The 20,909-nt window shown below is 36.8% G+C and overlaps 2 protein-coding genes across 2 annotated transcripts in view; both read left to right on the top strand.

Annotated features, from left to right (window-relative positions):
- The window catches only part of LOC140754141 (protein kinase C iota type-like), a 94,310-nt gene extending 87,275 nt beyond the window's left edge, over positions 1–7,035 (top strand). Inside the window, exon 4 of the mRNA XM_073089069.1 lies at positions 7,013–7,035. Coding sequence (XP_072945170.1) covers positions 7,013–7,020 — 8 coding nt within the window. The 3' untranslated portion in view covers positions 7,021–7,035. The remainder of the gene's footprint in view (positions 1–7,012) is intronic.
- aPKC (protein kinase C iota type) overlaps positions 1–20,909 on the top strand; it is a 271,760-nt gene that overhangs the window by 76,150 nt on the left and 174,701 nt on the right. The gene's annotated exons all lie outside the window — the stretch shown is intronic.

Genomic DNA, 20,909 nt, shown 5'->3' with positions numbered 1-20,909 from the left:
CTAATAATATTTCTTCTAACAATGTTTTTCTATTTTGAACTGATTCCCTAGTGGCATTAATTTGTGCGTCTTGTGTTTGCGGCCTAAAGTTCACATCCCAAACATCCACTTAAAATTTTTGAAGTTATGTCCAAGTACATGTTAGAAATTAGAAAATGGAAAATATTATGTAGAAACCTGTGTGTTCTCTAAAAAAATGGTCAATGCCATGTTAAGTCTACCAACCCACGCTTAGCCGATAACGTGGACTATATATGAATTTGGATATCTGTTCTGAGTCTGTATGTCCATGACATCCACGACCCAGGGAATCCTAGTGTGGAGCTGTGAGTGTAGAAAGCGTTTTATCCTTATTACTTCTAGCTTTAAGGTATAATCTACTACGTATCCATTGTTTATTTCACCTAAACTACAAGTAGTCAGTACATATCTTCTGAGGGATTTCGAAGCTTCTGTTTCTCTGACATTTAAACACAATTACAGTAGGATTTTAATTAGTTTCGAAACATTTGACTCGAGAGCGTAAATACATTTACTTATATTTCTGAAAGGTCTTCTCTATAAATATCAAATACAATGATTTGAAATTGACACACATTTCACTACATTCGAACAAAGTCATCGACCAAAAATTATTGGCAGGGACAGCTCATTGTGATCTCAAAGGCAAACCGGAAATTCATTTGTGGTCCAATTACGACATCAAATGCTATGGTGATCGATACGCAAGCTAAAGTTTCAAACATTCATTGGAATAAGTTCGCCGTTGCTGACTACATGAATATGAAAAATATAACCCACTTAAATATGGAACGCGAGGGCTCAAATAGGTCGTCTCCGTTTAAGGCGGCTACTCATACACCTGCCGCAGGGACAATCTAGGGTGTAATAGTGAGGATGATCTTTAATTGTGACGTGTGTAGCAGGGACAATTTCTCAAATCGGCCCTGTGGTAGGAACGCGAGGCTACCCTTGGTCTCTAGATTGCCCATGCCGCCATAGCCTAATCAGGTCAACATATTCTGGAACACTGCAGGGCAGGGAAGATGTAATCCCGATATCGTCACAACGACCATGCATCCTATATTGCCCCTGCGGCAGGTGCGTGAGTAGCCCGTCTAAACGACGTGAAGACGTTCGATTGACGCACTGGGAGGTTGGCTTGTAAATCGACGGCCATTTATCGAGCTGGATCGACTACTTACTACCCTTTAGATCAGAACTCACGTGGCTGTTACTGCAGTTAATGCAATTTTGAAGTTGGTGATACCCTTTGTGGTTCGATTCCTATTTCTGCCTATTAACAGTAGTGTTACGCGCTGCTGTGTTCCGGTTTGAAGAGTGTGGTAAGGTAGACATACTTTTTCGAGGCGTTCCAGCTTAGTCCTCAGGGGTAGCGGCACATCTGTGGTCGACTTCAGGTAGGAATATCTAATCCTATCTGGGCTTGATTACAGATGTCCATAGACGGCAGTAGCCATTAACCATCCGGTGGATTTCATGCTTGTCTGCTACTCCTATATTATAAAAATTACTCCATACATTATTAGAGGCCACAATAGAAATCGTACATTTTTCTCGATACAGAAACGTATCCCTCAATCGCTGACTCGGAACCTGTACTTAGCTTCCAAGACCTGCTTGTGTATTCAAAAGTCATTCCGAACGACTTGATAGGAGACACGCGGCGCCACCTGTATTAGCTTACGTGCAGGGTTTTTCAACCCTTATGATAATACTCCGAACATTTAAAGGATTTTGAGGGTTGAAGTACATGGTATCATTTCTATAGTGCCATAAATGTACATAAAAACTGATTTAGTTATACGAAATTAGATTTTGGTGTTGTGCAAAGAAACATGTGATCACTACTACATAATTTACATTTATATCAATAAGGATTTTTTTTATGAGTATATGATTCACAAGCTTGTTTTATTAACTTTTCGTTTTTAGTTTTACTGTGGGGATAGTATACTCAGTATATAGGGTTGATTAGAACAACATAGGATCGGGATTTCATACGGTATTACGACTCAATTTTTTCGGCAAGTTCATATAATTTGGTTTGCGAGCTAACGCATCCCGGAACATACGAATACTAGAGGAAAAGCAAAATTCTGCTATACCACCTGTAAACAATGAAGACCACAAGTCTGATTAAGGGTTATAGTCACGTCGCTATTGTATTATTATATCTTTTTAAGTTAACGTTTCCTACAACCATGTATCGTTACTGAACCGGGGTCCCTCGGGACGCAGAACTAGACTAACTTCATTACAACGGATCGTCTGGGGAAATAATTTCTAAGAAAAATAAACTGACTATCTAATATGTATGGATATATAGTATTAAAGTCGCCGCTTTATTACTTTTAACCGTTTAAAATCTTTACATCTGCAGATATTCCTGGTTTCAGAGTATTTGAACCTATGGCGTTAGGCAGGGAAGAATTTTAGTGGTACAATTTTTCTCTGTAACGTACAAATCAACCGTGATTGTTATAGCGTTGTTAAGAATAGTTTCGTGTATTAAAATCTCTTCCAAATCGCTTCAAGATTTGTATCGGGTTCAACAACGGCTTCAGGTAGAATGCCTGTTTAGAATGACATTGGTTACAGATGTTCGTGGGTGACGGTGACAACTTCCCACTTCAGCCATATAAATAAAAAATGCAAAATACGGCCAAGTGACAATCAAAGTAATATATGCGATCTAATCCAAAAAAGGAAAGTGGACATAGTGCGGCATGGGTTGTCCCCAAAACTACGTGCGGGCCTGTAATTAGGGCTTCGCGAAAGGTTGTGTGAACAACGCCTACTTCCGTCCCCCAGGGCCGCGCTGTACCTGACAATCTCAATTACAAAAGGGCCAACCCTAGAACTACACGAAACACTGCGGTCACTTTACGAGGAAACTTTTGTTAGGGCTCCATGTTTGGTATTGTGTTTATTTAAACAAACATTACTTAAATGCTTGCCTTTAATGGACGAATTGCTGACGACTTGTCTTTTAGAAAGAGTCTTATTGTCTACGTAAGAAAAATATATCATCTTTTTGAAGAACCCTTTGTGGTGCTTTTTCTTCCTAATAACAGTTGTGTTCAGTTTTGCCGTGTTTCGGTTTGAAGGGTGTGGTACTCATCCGTATCGGGACACGTACTTATCCGAGGCGCGTTGTGACTTAGGGGAACTTCCTTAGGGGAAGCAAGTAGCACGTATTTCAAGCCGAACTCAGGTAGGAATTTAAACTTATCTGGGGTTTACTGCAGATATCTAAGGGCGACCACCACTTACCATCGAGTGGGCTGTACGTTCGTTTCATACTTGTATAATATTAATAAATGCTACTTCGGTACTTTTATTATGCTAAATCTTAAATCGTTCAGTCGCTATCTCTCTCCAAGAGGATGGGTATTTGGAAAATACTTCCTCGTAACAAAAAAAAATTATCCTAATGCAAAGCTATTATTTTTCATGCTTGAAATATACGCACAAGTTACATCACAAAGACAAAGATGGTGGACGGAATTATATAAATCATACGACAGTTTTTCCTGTCGCAAATCTAGAAAGCTTTTCTTGCAAACTCGTTTATTTGACTTTTTGTGTTGGAACATTATATATTATAGATATGTACAAGTGTGTACGTTTGTCCCAGTGATTTGCGACTTTTCAGTGCTTTTCAGTCTTTCAGTTCTTGAATACGTATTGAAATACTAGCATGGTGGACTATTGTCTTAACGTAATCCTGAGAGGAGCCCTGCGTCTAGCTGAAACGGAAAAATATAACAACAATGAAAATTTTAATCGAGAATATTTTAAATTTTACGTCATCAAGCGTTTTAGGAAATTTAAAGAGTGATGTGGGATCACGACTGCCCTTTCAATGGCGGAGTAGCGCTGCTGTGTTTTGGTTTGAAGGGCGTGTTAAGTAACATCAGGCGATCAGCATTCTTACTTTCATTACACATTTTAAAGTTGTGATTAGTATTAGACCAGGGAGATACCACAGCTTCTCTTTATCTTAATCTTAGTTCTCAGATGTGGAAACGCATTCTGTATGGAGTTAGTCACGGATATCCATGGGCTGTTACCATTTACCATGTCATGGACTGGAAGTTCGTTCACTATTTCAATCTTATAACAAAAAAGAAACAAATACGAGATACTCTCACTATATTTATCTATACGCTTCACAGTTCTCCATAGAAACGGTATCATTAGTCAGGGCGAAGAGCCCCAATATTTTAGCGAGTGAATGGAAGAAAATATTATTTCGCGTCACAACGGCGGCATTCAGAGAATTGCGCGGCGACGCATACTTTTAAATTTTACATACTCGTACATTCACTAACTGCGAGTGGAAAGCGCTTTACCCTTTATATTGGTTGATTTTGTTGAATATTGCGTTAGTTTGTTGTTATGTCAGTGTGAGATATAATACGCAATGATGATACTTATTGCTGTAACGGTAAAGTGATAAATTACGTTGTAATTTTAATTTCAATAAATGGTTTTTATATCATTATAAATATTAATGAATATGATGAGAAATAACGATAAAGTAATTATGATAAATTGGGTCTAAACTTATTCAGATATCACTGTTGAAGTGAAATTTTTCAAAATGCTGCCCTTAGGTAACCCAAATCAAGTATTTAACCCTTTTTTGCCAGCAAATGCCTTTAAATCTGAATAGCACAGTGAGAGAGATTACATTCTAGAATCACAATTCAAAGTCTCTACATACTTGTATAAATACAAAGTCCATAATAAGACAGTTGGAGCACGGCCGCTTCCCGGGCATGATCCGATAAGAAATCCCTTTGTCAAAACGATTGATTCTACAGAACTTATCATTTGTACTAAATTAAAAACATAAAACTCAAGCTTAATAAAAAGGCTTTTACCACACCCTGTTCATTTGAAATCATTTCACGTTCCCAAACTTGAAATTAACAGCGGCGATAAAAACAAAATGTCTAACGAGGCGAATTAGGCAAATTAGTGGCATCGGAACAATTAGCGTGTCCGGGCCCCGGGGCCCTCGCGTGACTTGTCCCCGTCATCCTTCCAGCATTGCGGCCGATTGTAACGTCTTAATTGTCTACACTTCGGCGGGTGATTTACTAAGTGGGCTCTAAATGTAATGCTTTGAAAGATGTTTTCCCGGATTTACTTTTAAAAAATAACATCCGCATTAGAGCAGTGTCAAAACAATGCAGTTGTAAAAAAATGTAATTGCATTGTAAAAAATTGAAGAGTCTAGCAATAATAACAGTTTCTTGTATGGGCCCCTCATTTATTTCGAAGGTATTTTTATTTTGAAATTAGTGGCATCGGAACAATTAGCGTGTCCGGGCCCCGGGGCCCTCGCGTGACTTGTCGCCGCCATCCGCCATTCCGAGCATTGCGGCCGATTGTAACGTCTTAATTGTCTACACTTCGGCGGGTGATTTACTAAGTGGGCCTTAAATGTAATGCTTTGAAAGGTGTGGTAAGGATTTGTTGTCAGAGCCACTCGAAGATCAAGAGGTATTCCAGTTTACTTGTAATGTTAAAGCCACACGTAACCTCAGGTAAACCATGCATCTATGATGAACTTGGTAAGGTAGGATTTTTTTTGGATATGACGGCTGATAAAGAGTTGGGGTGACGGTTATTCATTTACACTTGAAAATGAGTTAGAACTTTACTTAAGAATTATGTCTAATGTCTAAATAAAGTTTGTTTAAATAAATTTATTCGTATACGTATATATTCTTTTATTATATAGGCGTCTGCTACTAGACGAGCATGCAGTCCACCTGATGGTAAGTGGCGACTGCCGCCCATGGACATTTGTAATCAACCCCAGATAGGATTAGATATTCCTACCTGAAATCGGCCACAGATCGCCGCTACCCCTGAGGACTAAGCTGGAACACCTGGGAAAAGTAAGTCTCCCTTACCACACCCTTCAAAACGGAACACAGCAGCGCTTAACACTGCTGTTATGAGGCAGAAATAGGTGTGGCGGTGGCGCCGCCGGTGTCGCACCACAAAAGCTTCCACAACCTTTAAAATACATACACATAGTCGGCGCCAAACTGCTAGTCCGCTCTGAAGTTGTTGCGAGCAGGTGTAGTCATACAATTTGCTATGGCGACGCGACTCATTTCTATATTCAGAGCGGACTAGCAGTTTTACGCGGACTATACACGTGTATCGATGTATTTTTGTATCGGTTTTAGAAAGTTTTTAGGTGGCTGTATATCAGTTAGACGTCACGTAAGCGCAGTTTGTTACGAGTTCAACATTGATAAATAGTTGGCTACCGAAAAAGTAGCGTACCCGATACATTCGTTCATTTTATTTTCCGCTACCCTGACTCTGTAGATAAATTCAGTTTTCCTGAACTTTGAAAGAAAACCTATTAAGTCAGACTCCGGCGGCACCACCGACACACCTATTTCTGCGTGGTGACAGCAGTATTAAGCGCTGCTGTGTTCTGGTTTAAGGGTATGGTGAGGTAGACATACTTTTCCGAGGCATTCCAGCTTAGTCCTTAAAGGTAACGGCGAATCCTTGGCCGAGCTCAGGTTGGAATCTAATCTTATCTGAGGTTGATGACAGATGTCCATCCGCGGCCGCAGACTTACCATCAGGTGGATTGCATGCTCGACTTCTACTTTTATATACTAATATGTAAGCTATCATTTAATGTTTGGATTTACGCCTCTTATTAGTAAACAATCTATTCAAGGTTTAACCTGCCAAAATTCGTCATATGTATAACAAATTTTTCATTAAGGACAATGTCAAATTTCTATCATTGGAAAAACTGGATAGTTCGATTATTAATTATCGACGTTAATAAAATTAATGTTACTTATTCTAGTATCTTGGATATATTATTCTTGATTCTACCCCTAAGTGTTTGTTAAAATATGAGTCACAGATAACTTCAGTATCCCCATTTCTATACTTGAGAGCAGTGTTCGATAAAACAATTTGTCTTCCTTTTCAGGTAAGTGAGTGTCCTGATTCCGTAGATGGTTTAAACGGCCAATTTGTCAGTTCCCCTGTCGGAGAGAAATTGCTAAAGGTATGTATACTATAAGTTATCTGGAGGCACGGCAGTGCCTCCGCCAAGTCGAGCCAAAAGAAGCGGCACGGCCGTACCATACTTTTCCCGAAGCGATTCGGCCCATTTTTGACCCCCTGTAACTTCGTTGCATATGAAGCTAGAAGCCTGAATTTTCAGGAGCCAAGCAAGCATTGTATAGACACGGTACATTTCGAATTTCATTCAATTTGAACCAGTAGTTTAAGAATTACAAGTAGTTAAAGTTCGTAATTTTGTCACTCACTCACTGACTGACTGACCGATCATCAAAAGTTTAAGGCACTTCCAGCAGACATAGAAGGTTGAAATTGAGAATACAATTAGTGTTTAGTATATAACTCATAGAAAAACTAAAATATTTTGCAATTTCTGTCCAGTTATCTAGATACACCAACTACATTAAATAACTTTGTATCCTATATAAGTTATATAGGATTACAAAGTTACATTTGCAGTTAATGAATCTGTGTTTCTGTCCGCGAAATGTACGAGTAGTAGGGGAGCCCATTATGTTAAATGGGTAGAAACTCGAGCGTCAATAGGACGTATACGATTGTGTAGATTACACGTTAGAGTGAAGAAAAGGTTGTGTGATATTTTTCGATTTACCGTGGGAATAGTTTCTAGATGATTCGAAAAATGTAAAAAGCAGAGTCAGACATACTCAAGGCGCGGCAGGTTAGTGATAGAGTATATATCTCTGATGCCGGAAATATGTTTATTTGCTGGTTTGCATAGGGGGACAGCCATACGAGAGGTAAAAATGGAAAAAAAAGTAACCAGCACATTAGATTTTCAAAGGGCATATGAAGTTACCCCAGATGAGTCCCCCATTCGAAAGACTGACGATTCGATTCGAAAGACTGTAACTCTTCGAAAATGGGAAAAAAAAGTTATCTTGACACACTCGAGGGCGTAATATTATTATACAGGAAATTCCAGCTGATGTTTTACTTATCATAACCCTTCATGTGACGATTTAGTGGAGGGGTTTTTTATACTGACGATTTGAAAAAAAAAAATAGAATGAGAATATATAAAGAATAATGTATTTTCCATAAAATTTGCCTTTTCCTTTAGTTTGTTGTACACTATTACTTTCCAGGGATCCATGCTAATAAATGGCGCTATCAGATAGTGCATATTTTCTAGCATTATTTCCTTTGTATTAAAAAAAATACCGCACTCGAGTATGTCCAGGTATAGATTTTTTGCAACCTTATTACTCCCTAACGCCGCCCTCAAACCATCAGATTATAAATTTATTGTTTTCAGCATGTAATTAAGCTACTATAGATAATACGATTTTTTATTAATAGTCTGATGGACTTCCCTGGTTGAACCCCCCAAATGGATAGTTTAAGATACTCTATAGGATGTAAGGTATCTCCCATATCTTAATCTGCCGCGTTCGAGTCACTCTCGAAATCCCGTCTTGGGCTCCCCTACTATTATAGGCGACGTCAATTGTTTTTATCCTCGAGACAAAAGACGTTTTCAATTCCAACTTCAATTTAAATTCAATTCAAATAATGGGTGAAGTGCGAATCGAACTCGTACACTGAGGGTTCCGTACCACAAAAATATTTGTTTATTTTATTTTTATTTATACTAATTGATGTTATAGCAGCCATATAATGCATTGTGAACATTTCAAATGAAAAACGCTAAAAAATAGCAGGTCCTTATATGTTTGTCTCTGTAGTTCCTGGACTAAAAAAGGGTTACGATATCCCGTGCCTGTCGTAAGAAGCAACTACAAGGGGGCTTCCGGAGTTGGGAGTGGCAAGAGGGAGCTCGAACCGTCCAATAAGTGTCCCCGGGAAGGACGGCGGTATGTGTAGTCGCATACCGTCGTGAACACCGGATAGTTTAGGAGGAGCGAAAACTGTTCTCCCAGGGCAGAGCTCGATCGGGGCATCGCGCTTAAAGGACTTCTGTTACGTTCAGTCGGAGATCCCGGAGTTCTCCAACAAACGTTGAGGACGGCCACCGGAGGATTTTAGTGCGGCTAAAGTCCCACATAACCCGGCGTCACTCCCACGTCGTCGAGTACCTTTTGAAGATTTCCTCCTCATAAAGAAAAAGAAGGCCCTTGTATGGCAACTCTCCTTTATTTGAAAGTTTTTCTTTTTATTTTTAGTACTTATTGTTAAAGCGGCCACCATTATACATATTCCGTAAAATTTTTAAATTTCTATCTATTAAGGTTCCAGAAATAGAGCTCTATGTCAGACAGACAAACGGACAGTTTAGAAATAGGGTTCCGTTTTTACCCTTTGGGTATGGAACCCTAAAAAGTTATATAATATCAAAAACATTCCGAATTTCTGACAAATGTCATGAGAAAAAAACTAGATGTTACGGCTAATGTGCCTAAATCAGTTAAAACGCAGATAGCTTGCCCACTACCTAAAGTACAAAACGAAGATTGTATCAATTTTCACCCCTTGACGTCGACCCGTGCATGCCATGATGCGTCGTCGTGTCATGAATTTACGACAAACATTGTATATTTTCACGAAACAATATCGCTTTGCGGCACGATGTCGCTATGTGTCACGATACGTTGTCGTGTCGTAAAAAGGTATGTGTTTTAGCCCTAAGAACAAGTCTGAAAAGATGTTTCGAATTTTAACTACATAGTTAATCTGCATATTTTCTAGCTAATCTTAAGCCTAGTTAATGTGTATGCTAACGTATTCTACAATCTAACGGTAACATACACAAAATACAATAACTGTCGTGAGGTTAAGCAACTGTCACCGCATTATAAAATAATAATAAGTTTGTTTCCAAGGAAACAAGTGTTTAGGCAAATTTCGGCCTTATTGAGCATAAATAAATGTCTATGAAAATAATTTTTATATGTAAGCACATAAAAAATTACAATGTTCACAATAGAAAATCCCTAATAACTTCTAAACGGATTACCCTAATTACACAATTCCTTTTGCCCTATCCGTTTTAGACATAAACCTACCAAATGGCATTAAAGACAAACCAATATATATACGAACAAAAAATCATGTTTTCAACTTACGTAATATTAGGTACGTAACATTTCAACGCAATATTACAAAAATTTAGTTAAGTTCGTTTCAAATGATTCGAAATAGGAAACTACTATATAAATCGAGCTTAGATATCCACTTTATAACATATTCTTGCCATGATCACCAAAAATATCAGCTCCTAGTAGCTTGATAATTGATAGCTATAAAAAAACGAAAATCCACAGTTTAACGTTGAATTTAAACAACCGTCCATTGCACAATTAGGGTATTTTTTTTTGCTCCATTGCTTGTACAAAACAGTTACAAACGCGTGTCAGAAATGAACTGACAGTCGCGCACGTATGCGCTCGAGTCCCCCCGAGATAACGAGTCGGTAAGTGGTGTCTACGTGTGCGTTACTCCAGCCCACTTTGTATGAAGATTGACTTCTGTTAGTTTTTATTTTGTGGTAGTACCTACCCGGAAAAAACGTGGAAATTATTATAAGAAACCTTTTTAATATAAATAATTTTAAGTATGAATTTGTTAGCGGTGAGTAAACTTACTGAAAAAGGATTTACTGTTAATTTCTTGAAAAACGGTTGCACTATTAGTAACTCTATAGATATTATCATCGCAACTGGCCACAACGTAAATGGTATATATACAATTTGTCAAATCACCGATATGTAATTTGACAATGTCAAATAAATATTGGCATAGAAGACTAGCCCATATTAATCCGGAATATATGAGAATTTTAAAGAATATTATGACTGGTCTTGATAATGTGAACATTACCGACGGATATGACGACTAGTGAGAAACCATTTCCAAACCTCTGAACGCGAACGAACGACATACTGGAGATCGTACATACAGATTTATGTAGTCCCATGGAAGCTAGTTCACTCAACGGTTCAAGGTACATGTTATTATTTATCGACTATTATTCTCGAATGACACGATGAATGTTTATTTTCTAAAACATAAGAGTGAGTCTTTAAGAAATGTCAAAAATATAAAGTGTTGAAAAGGGAACTAGCAAGTCGAACAAATGTATGAGATCAGATGGTGGGACGACATTTTGTAATAGAGCTTTCAATATTTTCTTATCAACAAATGGAATTCTACATTAGAAGGCGATACTATATACCCCTAAACAAATTGTTGTGGTTGAAACAGCTAACAGAACTATTATTGTATATGCGAGAAGTCTAAAACGAATGTTATCATTATTAAATAAATATTTCATTTCATTTCAGAAGTCAGAAGTCTATTATAAATTGAAACTAATTTGAGCAAGGGCAGTAAATACTGTGGTTTATATCAAAAACCGGAGTCCGACGAAGTCAGTGAAAGATTACCAATGATTTTTGTCGGATATTCAGAAGAAAGTAAAGGATGTCGATTATTTAATACGAAGACACGTTAAATCCCAATAAATAAATAAATAAATCACAATCAGTAGAGATGTTTTTAGAAGATGTTTTTCCTGAGGATAACGGGCATAATTTCAGTTGTCAAAATAGTAACTTTTTTAGATTTAATTTATTGTCATGTTCGAATGAAAGTGATGATGAATGGCAAGATTATTTACATAACTACAAAGACTACCTAAACAATTTAATTGCCTTTAAAAAAATCTGTTGTTGAGATTCAACTAGTGGAAGGTACCGGAAAGGAAAAGAGTAGAAATATCTACAAAAAGGAATGAGATGCCATCAAAAACAATGCTTGTAAAAAGATCCAAGTCTCGCCATTCAATTCTTCTACCGTAAAAAGTCTTGAGATCTATGTAATACCAAGCCGGTAATGTATGCAGTCCCTACTTAAGGGACCTTCTGTCTTAAGGTATTATCTCACTATCTAACCTAACAACATCTCATGGGACCATATCAATATTAAAAATATTTTATGTTCTAAATAAATTGACGTGGCAATCGTACTAATGTTACCTGTGTGATGCGATATGATAAGATGAAAACACAATGTGACTTGCAGTACGATTGCCACGTTAATTTATTTAGAACATAAAATATTTTTAATATTGGTATGGTCCCATGAGATGTTGTTAGGTTAGATAGTGAGATAATACCTTAAGACAGAAGGTCCCTTAAGTAGGGACTGCATACATTACCGGCTTGGTATTACATAGATCTCAAGACTTTTTACGGTAGAAGAATTGAATGGCGAGACTTGGATCTTTTTACAAGCATTGTTTTTGATGGCATACGTTACTTAGTAAATTGCTAGTAGATAGAAATGAAGGATAGTATACCTTCTTGCGTTATTATGTTTAGCTATATATTTATTGCATTACTTGGATTTCTACTGAAGTGAACTACGCCATACTCCACTCTTAGGAGGAAGGGGCAACGCGCCAAGTGGACTCCGGTTGCGTTCCGTTGGAGATCCCGGAGTCCTCTACGCAGCGCCGAGGACGGTCACCGGGGGTAAGGTACATAACTCCGTGCCGTGGGAGCGGCCTTTACCTTTTGAAGGTTTCCCCCTCGCCAGAAAAAATAATAAAAGGTGGAAGGAAAGGTTATGAGATGAGCAATCAGGGTTAAATGCTTTTCAAACTTGACAAAATGAATCGGCTGTTGTTTTCTACTAATAAATTTCGCAACTAATGGCTAAACGTGCCTTCAGAAGGACAGAACCGTTAAGTAAATTAAGGGACTATTGGGCACCCATCTAACTCTTGACTGCGCCCAACGCGCTTCACTTGAACATATGTATCTATTCTCTTATAGTGTTCTGTTCTGATTAGAAGTAAACTTAGAAGTTAATGTTTTATTTGAGACAACACATACATTTCTAAATACGTTCTAACCTAAGACTTCATACCATGCTAACTGATCCTTGATCGACTAAAAATGAGTGGCATCTAAGTTGTCAAATACGTTTATTAGAGGCAGCTAATGCCTTAAAGTAAGATAGCGTGCCTCTTTGTTACATCTATTACATAAAGGACAATGATAAATTCTTATCCCGCTTTATAAAATCTAATAAAGTCCTCAGGAATGGTAGCCGCTGAAAAATAAACGATCTCGAACGTCTGAAACGTCATAGTGCTTATTATATGTCCGCGGAGAGCTAATCCACCCTCATCCGGCCTCGAGGCGTTTGGTGATACTTTTATTACAGACTTCTTAAGGCACCAGCGTCACATTTTCCGCTTAGTCTCCCAGGACCCACCAAGCAGACCCACCAGTGGGTCTGTGAAGACTGATATGTCTCAATGGTCCCACTGGTGGGTCCTGGGAGACTTGTTTGTCTTCCAAGACCCACTATCCTAAATTAAAACCTGCTTAAATTATTAGACCAGTGTATACAATTTTTGAAACCAAAAATATATATATGAAGCCTATTGGAGAAGGACGAGAATATTTTTTTTTTTTTTTTTTTTTTTTTTTTTTTTTTTTTTTTTTTTTTTATAATTTAAGAGTAGCAGACGAGCATGCAGTCCACCTGATGGTAAGTGGCTACTGCCGCCCATGGACATCTGTAATCAACCCCAGATAGGATTAGATATTCCTACCTGAGGTCGGCCACAGATGCGCCGCTACCCTTGAGGACTAAGCTGGAACGCCTCGGAAAAGTCTGTCTCCCTTACCACACCCTTCAAACCGGAACACAGCAGCGCTTAACACTGCTGTTATTAGGTAGAAATAGGTGTGGCGGTGGTGCCGCCGGAGTCGAACCACAAAGGGTTCTACCACCTTCAGAATATAACAAATATAAAGGAAAAAATAAATTACGTTTATTTTTCCCTTTATTTTTGAATACCAGAGTTGTAGATTATTAGACTTTAGACTTGTAGTACTGCCGGAAATCGAGACAAACCGATTTGTACCCTTAAAAACTCATCCCCCCAGTCGCTAAGTGTAGCGACCGCAAATCGCCCGTAATTTATTACTACGTTTTTATTAGCTTGACCTGTATGTATGTAACGGAATCTTTGTCCAATTTATTTAAAATTTTGAACAATTATCAAGAACCGATGACAATACATTTTAATAATTTTATCCCATTCTCGTCATCAAGAGATCAGTTTTAAGGATTTTCCTTGTGCGATTTTAGCGTGTTTTTAGTTTTTAAACTATTATTATTTATATCTTTATTTTTGTTATATTTTCTTCCTTTTTCAATAGGTTTCACTGTACTATATATTTTTTTCACATTTTACCTATTTTGAAGCTATCTGCACTGGTCTATATTCACAGTGTTCGAAAATAAAACAATTGATTTTATTTGTCACTGTCATTTTATTTTCATTGATATTTATTTAATTCATAATTATTTTATAAATAAAAATGGATGTATCCGATTCATCGTCACGTTCCAATTCGGAAATTAAGTTTTTACCTAGAAGGGGCGGAACTGTATTGTTATATACTGGGTACCAGTATTATAAAAAAAAAGTATATAAAAATGGGTCCAGTATATGGCAGTGCAGCATGAGAAAAAAGTTCAAATGTAGTGGCTCACTGACAATACAAGAGGTAAGTACGATGTTATTATTAATTTCACGCTGGGGAAATACTGACCAATATCATACTCCTTGTTACCCTTAACATTTTATTTTCATTACTTTAATTGATAATAACTAAGTAGGTTGCCACTGTTATTGGCTATCCAACAGTATTTTACTTAAGACGATTTAGCCCTGGAAGTCGAGAAAAGGGGCGCAGGGTCGTTTTGGAGAGTTAGGGCTGCGGCAGTTTACTGTGAGACACGGACCAGTCACATCTCCAAGGCGAAATTGTTTGTCTGGTCGATCAACAATCGACTAACTCACTTATTTAATTTAAAGTATTATTTTTTTTATTTTTCAGAATCCTCTTTGTGTTTTAAAAAACACTCAACATAGCTCAGACCCACAAGCGCCTTGCAATCCCGATTTAACCAAAAATATAGTGGCGGAAACAATAGAAACGGCAAAAAAATATGTAACAATTTCCACAAGTCCAATACCAAAAATTTTTAAAGAAAAAATTGAAAATCCTATAAAAGATACAGGCTTAAACCTCATAACCAAACCACCCTCGTACGGAAATAAAAAAAGCCTTTTATATAATGCGAGGAAGCAATCACTGGGTGTAACTAAATGTGTATTTAATTACGTGACAGATGTAGAAATTCCTGATAAATTTAGATCCTTTTTGTTAGCCGACTACAGTTGCAACGAAAACCGAATTATGTTATTTTCCGCAAAGGAGTCGAGAGACCTATTTTCTTCGATTAAAGAGGTGTTCTGCGACGGAACATTCTCGAGCTGTCCTACTCCTTTCGTACAGTTATTTACAATGTTTGGTAATTTGGATGATTCTGTCAATAATGTTAATATGGTCCCGCTATGTTATGCGTTACTATGTAACAAAAAAGAAGAAACATACTTTGCCCTTTTCGAAATTCTAAAATCGCAGTTCCCGAATTGGAGACCCACAAAATTTCATGTAGATTTCGAAGTTGCATCTACAAATGCAATACTTAAATCATTTCCTGATGTTTTAGTAAAGAAGTGTTATTACCATATGACGCGTAGTCTCTGGAGGCGGGCTAAGAAATTAGGATTAAATAAAAGAACAGATAAACGTATTGTTGCACTCTGTGGGGTTCTTCCCTTATTGCCAGAGAACATGATACCTGATGGATGGGAATATATTTTATCGCAATTTCCTAGTTCAGAAAAATTAAATAAATTTAAAAATTATATGCAGAGGTACTGGCTAAAAGAAAAAGCATTTATAAGCCAGTGGTGTGTTTATAAAGAACGGCACAGAACGACGAACATTCTGGAAGGCTGGCACTCGAAACTTAATAGGAATATAAACAAAAATTATGTGACTCTGCTAAAACTTTTAAGTTTTTTGCAAAAACAAGGATCGACATTTTCTAAACGGCTACAACGTTATATAGACAGAGATCAATTTATTATTGATACTCAGTTAGAATTAATACGTAATCAAATTACAATTGGACATTTCCTTGAAAAATTAAGATAAGATGTTATTTATAGTATGTAAGTAAAGGTTCACGCGTAGTTTACTATAGTTGTTTTTTTAAGAGGAAATTATTTTTTTAATGTTACTATTTAGCAATAATTAGTGTGAAATAAAGTGAAGTAACCTAAAAGAAAGAGGAAATAATTGTTAGTGTTTGTATTAACAATATGTGAAAGTGAGGCAATAAAGTGAAATATCTATCTAAAGGACATCTAGCAGTAAGGTGAATAAATAAAGGATTATTTTTATTAGCAATAAGTGAAATATGAAGGACATTTTTTTAAATAAGGTGAATAACAAACAAGGTTTTATTTTTTTTGTAAGTAAATAATAATATACGAGTTTTTATTTTATTTTGGAATACTCAAAAAGTTTTTTTATTTCTTAACTAGCTAACCCGGCTAGGTCTGTTTCGCCTAACATTATATGAAAAAGCAGACGTACCCTGCCGTACAGTTACCCTACCTCTACCGCATACTTATATCCTCTAATACACCCTGTAGATTCGTGGTGGGTCTAAGAAGACATAAAATAAAATAGTCTCAATGGTCCCACCGTCTGGTGGGTCCATTGAGACATATCAGTCTTCACAGACCCACTGGTGGGTCTGCTTGGTGGGTCCTGGGAGACTAAGCGACATTTTCGACTTTGTAACGTTGTAGGAAGGATAAGAGTCCCCTGTAAGTGCCGTTTAGGGTTTTATTAGGATCGAATTTAAAAATACATTAATGTTAAACGTTTACCGTTACGGAAATCGATGTTTTACGTCATTACTAGGTTTTGCACGTGACTTCGTTGGTTTTAGCTTAGTAAAGGTATAGTTAATATAGTAATAGGTATAATTTTTCGTTGTAGTTTAAGTCTGACTGTAAATGAAATCTTTATGAATAATTGTCTCAATATTGACGTAGCGACATAAAATGTATAAGTACCAAAATCTAGGTTTTACAAATTAAAGGTATAGGTAAATCGATTCAGTACTATTTACGTGACGTTGTAAATAAAGTATTCGTACATGCACAAAATATAAATTAAACACTTTTGGATTCCATTAATGTGGACGAAAATTATATCAAAATATAATAATATGGAAGAATCGATTCAGTACCCGAAATGTGAGTTTTTACGTTTCTACAAAAATGACCGTTTTTGTATTTGTTTACGTATTTCCCATACATTTTCAATCAGTTCTGATACAGTCCGCTAGGGGCGCTGATTGGAAATGTATGGGTAAATACGTTGTTGTGTGTGTAGGACTCATAGTAAATAAATACAAACACAGTCATTCTTGTAAAAACGTAAAAAGTCATACTAAGGGTACAGTAAGCCATTTTTTGTAGTTTCAGTAACAATAGAAACACATTGGACGGAGAACAGTAGCCAAACTGTTGCTCAATAGACATTGAATTGTGTGTAATGTTATGATCGCAAGCACCTTGGAACGTGCTTTCATCGCAAACTCCCGTACGTAGCCGGGATCCAAGGAAATTACCGGGATCGGTCCGGGAACAAACTTGATACAGGCATTAGTGGGCTTATTCTATATATTATTTTAACAAGGTGCACTGAATTTGTTTAAATTTCTGGAAAATTCCCTTTTTTACGAAATTTAAAACAGACATATTTAGATCAAATTACGAGTATTTCTTACGGAGTTTCTTACGCTACATCTTTTCCATAGCGAAACATAGTACGAAGAAGTTGTAGATTATTATTATATTAATAACTTGACTGACAATAAATGCACATACCGTGGATGGCGAACAGTAGCCAAACTGTTGCTCAATAGACATTGAATTGTGTGTAATGTTATGATCGCAAGCACCTTGGAACGTGCCTTCATCGCAAACTCCCGTACGTAGCCGGGATCCAAGGAAATTACCGGGATCGGTCCGAACAAACTTGAACAGGCACTAGTGGGTATATTCTATATTATTTTAGGGATATGCTGAATTTGATTGTTTTGAATAGATTTGAATTTCTGGACGTCTATTTTTACGAAATTTTAAATAGACTTATTTCTTTAAAAAGAAAGAAGATAAAATAAAATAAAGGATACATATGTAATTGTAACTGCGTTCGTTATTAGTACTGATCAAATTCTATATTAACTGACCTATTTATTTAATGAATTACTAGAGTTAATCATTAGATAAATAGGTCAATTAATATAGAATATAGAAAAGCTAGAGCTAATGATATAATTAATTTAAAATATTTTAAAATGATTCATTTTGTGGTCAGCAAAATGAGTAAATGAAAGCCTGTAAAATGTAACAAAAAGCAAAATTTAAAGGAAAATAACGTAAAGTAATATGTAAATAAATATAAGAACAATAACCCTTACCAATATCAAGTCTTATAATACCATTCGTCTGTACTGGGTCCCATACACACAAAGAAATACAACTAACACAATGAAATTTCGCAGTACCATTCGGAAGCCATTTTATCATACTAGATCTTGTATGAAGAAAAGTTGTAAATATGCTAATACATACCATATATCATACGGATGACAGTCCGTTAAAAAGCAACTCCATTCTCTGGCTCTCTCGGTGGCGACTTATCTTCCGGGCGGACACTTTGAGGGTAGGGTCGCCATGAAAAACCACAGCTCCGGTTAAAAAGGGTAAAATACGAGTATTTTAGATTTTTTTTTAAGTTTAAGTAGAGTGCTAGCTTGCACTCCATCTGCAAGTAGTTACTGCCGCTCAAGGATATCTGTAGCTAATAATATATAGTGCAGGGACTCTACTTCAAACCCCGATCATAGAGCCGTTGACATTTTAGTGTCAGTTAGCATCCACACACATCCAAACGCAAGAATTACTTCATGCTAGTTGTGACGATGGTACATACCCGGTCAAATTAATTTATTTTGTTAATATATATATTTACCTATTAAATTTATTCATTTATAAGTATAAATTAGTTGAGTTCAAATCATTACGGCTATAACACGAACGGGAAAGTCCCGCGTAAGCAATACATCTGGCAACCCTATTTAAGAAGCTCAAGGCGATTTTAAATACATTTTGGATTTACAATACCCGTTATCGTTCGTCCTGATCGTTCGTCCTATCGGCGGTCATGTTAAATTCGAAAGTCCCAAGCCAGTAATGGTGTGCTAGTTTGTGATAATTCAAGTTATAAACTTAAATATAACAATATTGAAAAAATCTTTGAAGATGAAATTATATTGTTTTTGTATGACCCTACGGGCGCATTTACAGTGTTATCTCTTATACTACCACCTGATTGGTTGGACTAAACTTATCTTCGGAATGAGACCTCAACTAAGAACATCCGCCAAGAAACAGGCGAGGTGTTGTTGGATTCGTCTTAATTGTGGGAGTGACATATATAATATATCTTTAGAGTTAATCATTTATAAGCAGTCGGCGTTTCTATTTCAAGGTTTTTTTTAATAATTTTTAATTCATGAATAACGTCCATGCGCACAAAATAAAATTGAGTGCTTTATTCCAAAGTGATATATCTGTAGGTAATATATTTTTTCAATATTTTATATAGAGTAAAAAAGCTTTGAAAGTTAAATAGTTTAACCGGTTTGCCACCTAAAAAAATAACTTTATTATTTGCAACTAAAACAGACATTAAAAACTATAGCACCATCCACGGTTTTGGTTGCAATTAACGCCGAAAGCCGTCACCTTCCCTCGGCTCTCTCATTAAAATCTCTTCATTACCAGACAGCCTCACAGCGGAACCCTTACTCGCGTCTAGTAGGGTTCATTTTACGTTGAAACATTTGGTAAATAAGTATAATGCAGTAGACCGAAGGCCCTTAAGTAATTACTCGTCTGTGGGGTAAGCGCATGAACTATGATCCTTTGCCGCTAAAAGCATAGCCATCTCTTAATGTGACAGCACTAATGCGGCATCTCTGTCACGGGTGCTGGAAAATTGTGTTTTCGTTGTATCTGTTTTTTTTTAGTTTGTAATGGACATTGAATTTTTCAACGAACTCATAACAATGAGTGTGTGCAATGTAACACATAGTAACGGTTTTGTTAAGAGACGATATGATTTATTTGTTCTTTTTTTGTGGAAAAATATATTTTTTTTCTCATACATTCGGATTTGTGACTACTGCAGTCTACACCTTAACCATTTAAAGGTCAATGTACCCCACGATTCTCGTACGGGCCGGCGGATGAATTCGTAACCCAACCCGGATATTTGTGGGTGCCGTCGCCATACACATAGAGGAATTCACACCACCCACACTAGATTTAGAATTCTTTGCTTGTCAGTGTGGTAAAGAGAGGGTTCAGCCACGCAGCTTTTCAAAAAGGTATATTGCAAAAGTACGCCGCAGATCTCGCACAAAGAAATCATGTTGCAGGTCGTCGTCAAAATCTAGTAGAAACAATCATTTTACACAATTTCAATGTTATCATTTCCTGCTTCAACACTTACGCTACTTCGAATAAGTTTAAAACAGTAGTCTTTTTAAAATTTTACATGATTTTTGAACTGAATGGCCCAATCAGACTACATTCGAATTGTTTGGCCTTTACGTGTACATAAATTGAAGCGCCATACAGTGATGTATGTATGAACGCTCAATAATTCTGTGAAAATGTTGAAAGCCTTCGAAAGGCTTCGTAGCGAAGTTTTCACGGAATCGGGCTTTGATGTGCGCCGTGCAGTGAAATGCGTCTTTTGTTAAGATTTATACAGGCGTTTTGTGTTAAATCGACCGTGTAAAATAACTTGTGATAGATGTAAAATATTTGAACGCGAATAGTTTTACTCGGC

Source organism: Epargyreus clarus, unplaced genomic scaffold, assembly GCF_041222505.1.
Source record: "Epargyreus clarus isolate Ecla_fem2 unplaced genomic scaffold, WU_Ecla_fem_2.2 ptg000027l, whole genome shotgun sequence".
Taxonomy (NCBI): domain Eukaryota; kingdom Metazoa; phylum Arthropoda; class Insecta; order Lepidoptera; family Hesperiidae; genus Epargyreus; species Epargyreus clarus.
This window is presented reverse-complemented; position numbering and strand designations above follow the sequence as displayed.